Source organism: Calidris pugnax, unplaced genomic scaffold (assembly GCF_001431845.1).
Source record: "Calidris pugnax isolate Ruff unplaced genomic scaffold, ASM143184v1 scaffold211, whole genome shotgun sequence".
NCBI classification, from domain to species: domain Eukaryota; kingdom Metazoa; phylum Chordata; class Aves; order Charadriiformes; family Scolopacidae; genus Calidris; species Calidris pugnax.
The window spans coordinates 10,606,423-10,614,514 of record NW_015091083.1 but is presented as its reverse complement, the minus strand read 5'-3'; the positions used below and the strand labels follow the sequence as shown (position 1 = coordinate 10,614,514).

The following is an 8,092-nucleotide window of genomic DNA, read 5'->3' as shown; positions in this document are numbered from 1 at the left end:
CCAAGTGAAATTCTGCAGTTGTGGAAATGTTCTTGGAGACTTCTAGGACTTTTGCTGCTGTTTCTTTGTAAAACACAAAATTATTAATCGAGTATATGAATATACTGGGACTTTTTATGTATTTTACTGAGAGTACGCTACTGATGCTAATGCAGCTTGCAGCTTATCGGTATCCCCCCTTCCTCCCACCCCCCTGGGGAAAATATTTACCTCTTTTTTGTTTTTGCTTTGTTTCCCTACCATCTCTCACATATAAGAAGCAAATCCCTGATTTGCGCTTGTTTGTTTTATTTATACCACAGGAGGGATGTACATTTCAAAATACAGTTATAAAGGGGAGTTACTAACACTTAATTCAGAAGAATATTTGTTTACAGGTAAATAAATTTGACATACTGCATGACTAGTAATTACTTTTATGTAGTAGTTAATTTCCTGATGACAGCCACAACATTTGTCTGAGTTAACAGATTTAACGACACTGTGGAACTACCTTTGATTTTTTTAAGTAGGAGGGTTTTTGTTGTGTGTGATGTTTATAGAACTGTTTTTGGTGTGCAGCAGCGGTAAATCAAATTTAAGAATTGATCCAACGTCCACAAGTAACTTGTAGCTCCAGCATTCACTTGCTGGCTTATAAAAACGTCCTGTAAGTGATTACATTAAGAATTAAATAGGTTCACGACTGACTTGGTTTGTTTAGGGACAGAACAAAACTTCTGTTATAAAGACTTGAAAATGGAATTTGATGAAATGCATTTCAAATTGGTACAGAAGTTCTGAGCAGTACAGTTCTTAAATTATATGAGCATAAACTGTAAAAGGACTTGTTCTCGTTTGGGAACATAAAGAGGATTTTGTCTGGGCTGTGTCTTTGACAGAGAGGGCATGAAGAAGTCTCTTTTCTGCCATCACTCAGTTTTGAAATAGGCAGCTTAAGTTTGTCCTATCAAAGTATAGTCGTGGTTGCAGCTTGGCCAGCTGGATGTCGTAACTCTGGCCCCTCACCTGAGCCATGTTAACCTCTGTCGATTGATCAGCGAAGGCATGAGAGCACAACTATTTCAAATTACGGTTTGGTAAACCTAGACCAGGCTAACGGATTGGAAGAAAAGTGGATGTGGCTTTAGGGATTTTCATTTTCTCTCCCACTTACCATTTTCCTTATAGCTCTTAGTATCAGAGAAGCCTTTCCGAACCTTGTGGTAAGCTGCCATGAAATACCAGTTTAGATGTGGTGTCATTTGACACAGAACATATGGTAGCAAATACTAGTGACCACACCTAACTCGAGGCCCACAGTGTGTTTGTGTAAAGTAAGCTAAGATGCTGGAACAACCTGGTCCTTTTAAGCTTTCTTGAAAGCGCTCTGCCCAGATTTGGTAACTGGGTCATGGTGTGGAGCTGCTGCTGTGTGCTTGGAGGGCCTTGAGCACGTTGGAACCACTGCTGCTCCTGCAAAACACCCAGGGCAGGATTTGCATAACGCAGGAGATGGTACTTCACTGGCCAAAGCCTGGTGGGGACACCTATCTATATGCTCCACTTGAAACCTTGGCTGGAGCCCAGCTGTCTTGTGTCTGTGCTGTTCAGGTGCAGTTGGCTGTCAGCTGGGGGCTCACACTGGGATCTACTGCGGGGAGAAAGCTTAGGTTGCTCATGATATCAATGTAAATGGGCCTAAACCCACATTGCTCCAATTCCTGCATGTTTCATCTGCTCTTGTGACAGCGTCATGTGCCCAAGGGCAGCTGCGTCCTTTTTTTTGCCTGCTCCTGCTTTTGTGCTTTAGAAGAAGACCTAAGGATGTGTAGCACATTAGAGCTCGGGGTGTCCTGGGAACATCAGGTCTGTGCCACAGCAGGACAGTGGGCATCAGTGAGTGGTTGTGTGATGGGCAGAGTGTTAGTCCAGGAGCACGCTTTGCTGTAATCTGCTTTCTCATCTGGGCTAACGAGTGCAGCCTGGACACTTTCTAACACGCCAGGTGAGGTTGGTGGGTCTCATCCTCCTTTAGTCTCTTGCTTACTCTCCCTTGTAGACAAAGAAATTATGCATTCTGTAAGCTTAGGTTTCAGCTTCAGCATTATGGAGGAATTCCTTTTCTTCCTGCTCTGCTCTAAGGTGTGAGTAGAAACAAATATAAAATTCTATCTTGGAAAGAGGGCGAGGAGGACAGGTTCATCTCTTGATCTTGTAGAGGCAAAAGAAGGTGGGCATAAGAAGTGGAAGAGAGTGAGAGAAGGAGCTCTAACGCCACTTTCCCAAATACGGAAAAGATGGTTCTGCTCCACCTTCTGTTGGATGGTTGGTTTGATTGACTCCTTCAAGCAGGTTTTGCTGCCGCAGTGCCTAGGGAAGTGAGTTATCTCATTATTTATGAAGAAGTTAATAACCTTTAAGGAATTAATATATGCGTAAAACCAGCGTCACCAAGATACGGTGCGAATGTCATGCCATTCATGATTTACTGCACTTCAGCCACGTGAGAAATGCTTTGGCATTGAAAAAGGTATTGAGGAGATGGATATTGAAAAACAAGCAAACAGAAGGCTAAGAGAAAGATGGAGTTGTTTAGCTTTTGACAGTATTCAGTCATGTGCAGACACGGGCTGGAGCAGCCAGGTCATACTTACCTCAGATGCCCTCAGTTCACTGGGAACCATTCCTAGATGGCCATAAATGAGGACTGTAATCATTCCTTTTTTTTTTTTCTTTTTTTTTTTCCACTCCAAGGATTTTATGGAAAAGGAACTTTCTCTGGTTTACGCATCTTCAGTAGCACGTTGACCTGTAGTTAACTGGCTCTTCTGTTCCCAGAAATGACTCTTACTTGCTGCCACTGTCTTCAATAGCGTCTTTTACTAAAATAGATATATTAGGCACAGCTTGAACGTGTGTTTGAAAATATACTGGATAGAGTGGGTTTGCTTCTGTTGGAGCTGTGTTGCACAGCTTGAACGTGTGTTTGAAAATATACCGGTTTGCTTCTGTTGGAGCTGTGTCTACGGGCATCTTGTTGGGCAGTGAGAAAGGATTCCCAGCTCTTCAAACTGTGAAGAAAAATTAATTTGAGACCCCCCGTACAAAATTAGGGATGGCTGATTGAAGGACCGAGGTGGAGCTCATGCTGCAGGTTGGTGTTGAGGAATATTTGGTGTTAGCCCACCTCGCTGTGCCATGCCACCCAATCTTCTGTGCGTGGCTCCTTTATAGTGTCCCCTACCTCCTTCACCACCCCTCTCCCCTTGAAGGAGATGGGCAGGTAAAGACACATCCCTGGTAGCATGGCTGCAGTAGCAGGTGGGGAATGTTTTCTCGGGTAGGAATTGTAGGGAAAAGCCAATCCAAACTTTTTGGATGCCACAGAGAGTAGAAAAAAGCAGTTCCTCTGAACTTTGGATTTCTTTGTTGATCTGCTTTTTTGGGAGGCTGTAGTGTCATTCAAATTCAGATTATGAGATGACAGTTTAGCCGATGACAAGCAGGAGGCTGCCAAGTGGTAATCTTGGCAAGCGTTAACCCAGAAAAACCTGGAGTAAGTTAGCTGCAGATTGCAGAACTTTGGGCCCCGTGCGCTTTTCTCTGTTTTTAATAATAGGATTGTCCTTTCTACGGACTAGTCTGGCTTGTAGCTTCCTTCTTTTTTTAATGTATGGTTAGCGAAAAGGATATTGATTGTTGATTGCAGCTAGAGCATTAAATTGGAGGTGCAGAGGTTGGTCGCCCAGGCCCTGCGTTCTGTTGTGGCAGAACCTTAGAAGTGTTAACTTTCACGCCTGGGTGTTGCATTTCCAGACGTAAGCTGTGATAATCGCAGGGGTTTTGTTCAACACTTTTGCAAATCGCTCAATGCTGAAACGAAGCCTCTTAAACGAGGTCTAGGCTGCTCTTGACATCAACAAGTAGGTCTAGCTCGCATGACGATGGGGCGTGCAGTTTTGGAAGGAGGATGAAAGCTTGCCATCTTAGTCAGGTTCTGTCCTAATTGCTCTAGAGCCTAAGGAGTTTGTTCCAAGGTTATTGATCTCTATTCTGCAGCATATGGTCTTCTGGTATTTATTTATCAAATTAAGGAATTCTTACATGTCTCTTGCTCCAATGTAATTTTTGGGGATGTTTTCCCTCCCTCAGGCAAACCATTTATCGGTTTCTGGGAACTGATAATTATAACTGGTGAGATACGGCAGATTCGTAATTTGGAATAAAAACCCAAACCCACCTTGTTTCTGGGGAAAAACTAGAAAATAAAGTCTTACTGGAAGAGCTGAGGAATAGTGATAAACAGTCAAAAGTTCACAGGCAAAGTATCAGGGGAGTGACCTCCTTTCTCCCAGTCTGTTCCTGCTGGTGGTGATGGGACGTGTTCAAGTTTGACCTGCCTGTTTGAGAGCACTGGGGATGGTCAGTACGGAGCCTTCTGGCCCTGCTGGGCTTTCAGTTCTAGGTTGGATTCGTTTTGACCACCTGTTTCTTCCATCCAGGGTTGTGTCTTAGTGAGTTATGGGGAATTAGTTGCTTTTTAATCTAGTTTCTGATGGATGGCTATCACCTGCATGTTCAGAGATAATTGATGCACACGTGCCAAATGCATGCGGAGACGGTATGGATTTGTTAGGTGGAAATGTGATGTCTCTGTGGTTGGAGAGAAACTCCAGTAAAAGCCAGGTCTTTGGTGGCAGGTTACAAAATGCTGCTGGGTTTTGTTTTATTAAACTTCGTGGTTACTGCTGGGAATTTGTCACCAATTACATTTTTTGATCACCCAAGTAATACCAAAATGAACGGCGGTATGGACACTTCAGAGAGCACAGGAGTCATTAAAGAAAAACGCGTGCCAAATGCATGCAGAGACGGTATGGATTTGTTAGGTGGAAATGTGATGTCTCTGTGGTTGGAGAGAAACTCCAGTAAAAGCCAGGTCTTTGGTGGCAGGTTACAAAATGCTGCTGGGTTTGGTTTTATTAAACTTCGTGGTTACTGCTGGGAATTTGTCACCAATTACATTTTTTGATCACCCAAGTAATACCAAAATGAACGGCGGTATGGACACTTCAGAGAGCACAGGAGTCATTAAAGAAAAACAAACGGAGAACATTTGTACCACAAGCAGAAAAATAATCAGATTCAATTTAGAAAAATAATAAAAGCTAATGCATTTGGGAAGAGATTACTTTCAATGAGGGAGTGAAACGCGAAGAACATTTCTGTGGTAGTCAGCCATGAGCTGGGGACGTTTTCAGTAAGATACGGCAATTTTGAGCTATTTGGATGAGGACTTCATCTCATAAAGCAGAGGGGTAAAAATCCCAAGTTGCATTTAGGTGTATTTCATTGCAAGAAAGACAGTGGCAAACTGCAGTGCGTTCAGGGAAGGGCAAACGAAATTGATCAGGGTGCTATAAGGGCTGATTTAGCATAACAGAAAGGTACATAAGCTCATCTGAGATTATTTGTATACATCTAGGAGAGGTAGGAGTGGTAAATATCAAAGGTAGAGAAGACACCTTTTGGGGAGTTGAGGAGATCCGAGCAGGAGTAACAGGATGATGCTGAAGGTAGAAAAATCTCAAGCAGAGTATTGGGAATTTTTATTGGTGGAGATATATCTCCAAGATGCACTGTGAGTTAACTGATAAATTGCTATACATCAGGCTGTAAAGAAACATTCCGGAAGAGGTTCTGGAGCTCTCCTTACCAGGAAATACTTAAAACTGGACTTTGTGAAATCTCAGAATTTTTATTGCTGTGGGAGGCAAGGTGTTGGAGAACTGGAGGTCTACTGGGCAAGGTCTTGCATCTGCAATCCAGACAGTCTGCCCACGATCAGTGAAGAAGCAGGGCTTTAGTGAGCACGTATTTTGGCACCCTAACCCGCCAAGGTATAAAAACCCTTGGGAAGAGCTAAGCCCTTGTTTAGGATTTGTAATAATAATAATAACACCTCTCCCCCCCCCCAACTAACAACCCAGCAATGAAAGCTACCCCCTGTTGTATCCCTTACTGTACACACGCTTCAAAATGATGGTGTGTTCTTCTTTTGACCCTTTTAGAAACAGCCGAGAAGAGGAAAAACGGAAAGAAACCAACCCCATCCCTTTTGTGGAGCCTCCTGCGGGTGTTCAGGAATTTCAACAGAGTGATCTTTCGGCATAAACTGGTTTTTCAAGAGACATTCCTGCCATTATGAATGAAGTAGCAATAGTGAAGGAAGGGTGGCTTCACAAACGAGGTAAGTGTCTATTCCCTCCAGGACAGCAGATTGATGTTCTCTCTTGTGGTGATCTGTCCTTTAGCAGTGTATCTTCAATAGTCTGCTATTTTCCCATTCACCCTAATGGGAAACGACATATAAGGAGTGTGTGTGACTTTCTCTCAAGTTTGAGAAAACGTGTGTGTAAGGGGTTTTCTTTGGGTGCCTGTTGACCGAAAACTGCGTCAACTGCTTTGAAAATGATGATAAAGATAGCGACCGGAGGGGATGCTACTTAGAGTGAGAAAGGTTAAGCTGTGGCAAATTATTTTGGTTTATATGTGGGTCTGTGGCTTTAATTTTTGTGTTAGAAGGTGGAATTGTCTTGAGGTAAATCTTCGTTGTGAACGGTGAAAAATCCGCCCGTATTTCGCGAGCGGTGCTGTGCTCTTGCAGAGACTTGCTGGAGAATGTGCTGTTTTGTTTGTGTCTGAACTGCGCTTGGGACCAGTGTCCTAGACAGGAAGAACAGCCTCGAGTTTGTGCACTCTGTGCATTTCTGTGGTACCACTAATGACGTTTGATTTTTATAAGAAGCCTTTATTCTTGACTGGGCGGCAAAACTGAAATAACCTAGTCACACGTACCCTTATGCCTTTTGCATTCTTTAATGTTTTATTCCCCAAAACGGTGGGTTTGGTCTTTTTTTGGGGGGGCAGAGGGGTGTTTGTTTTCAAGTACTACAGCGTTACTCCTATAAAGTACTTGACTTACCTGTTTCTTTGTATGCTTCTTTGTACGCTGCTATCGTTTCTTGGAAAGGAGAGAGCAGTCTTAGGTACTTTCCATAATACCGTCATTTTTTTGGACCAGAAACAGAATCTGAGTGCTCCAGCAGTGGGGAAGCTCATGTGGTTCTGCAGACTCAGGATTTTTCTAGAGGGTTTGCAACAACTTGCCTGAAGGTGCAAAGGTGTAGCATAATTATTTCTGGAAGAAAATGGAAATACATTATCATAACTTTGATAAAGGCTGATGGTTCTTCTGCAACACCAAGATATTTCTAAGAATTTAGAAAACCAGTTGCTAATAGTGTTTTAAAAGGGTGGAAACATACGTTTCTAACTGCTGAATATACAGCTTGGTTTAGCAAATTGTCTGATGCTTGATGTAAAAAGGTTCTCACAAAGTTTTGTCTAGTTTGTTTTGTTTTGGTTTTGTTTTCTGTTTTGTTTTGTTTTTTTTTCCTTTTCTGGTTTATTTCATTTAGAAACACCTTTCCACTCATTATCTTCAATAACTCATTTGAGAATTCTGGTGTACCCAGGCTACCTTGTTCTGATAAAGTATTTGAGAATTGTTTGCTGTGTTTGGATAAACATGAGAACGAAATGCAGAATTATGCTTCCTGTTCCCATTTATGAATTTAGAAACTCTTCAAAACAGACAGATATGTTTTTAGTTTTAAATGGTTTTAGGCTGAGGTTTTTTTTTTACCATCTGTTGCTACAATTCTTTCTGAACTTACCTGTGACTATAAAAAAATAGTTTGTTATTTTGAGGAGCACTGCGTAAAAATCTGGGGGAGAAACAGTATTTTAAAACATATGAAAATGGAATTGTATTGTCAGGATGATTCAGAGGCAGATGTGTCTGAAACTTTAAAACAGTCGTGTTGTATTTCAAGCTTGTCTGTATTTACTCTTGAGAATTGAATTTTCATTGTTTCTAGGATTACGGTAAAGCTGCTTTCAAGTAAGGAGACCTCTGGAGGAGGTTTTAGTAAAGATGCCCTGATCTCCTGATCTGATTTTTTTTTTTTTTTTTTCTTTTAATTACCTTAGAGAAACAGATTATTATCTTTGATGGTTTACTGATAATATTACAGTGAGATTATCT

At 41.9% G+C, this 8,092-nt stretch overlaps 1 protein-coding gene across 1 annotated transcript in view; it reads left to right on the top strand.

Annotated features, from left to right (window-relative positions):
- Positions 1–71: 71 nt before the first annotated feature.
- AKT1 (v-akt murine thymoma viral oncogene homolog 1) overlaps positions 72–8,092 on the top strand; it is a 104,040-nt gene continuing 96,019 nt past the window's right edge. Inside the window, exons 1-2 of the mRNA XM_014957615.1 lie at positions 72–377; positions 6,054–6,232. Coding sequence (XP_014813101.1) covers positions 6,187–6,232 — 46 coding nt within the window. The 5' untranslated portion in view covers positions 72–377; positions 6,054–6,186. The remainder of the gene's footprint in view (positions 378–6,053; positions 6,233–8,092) is intronic.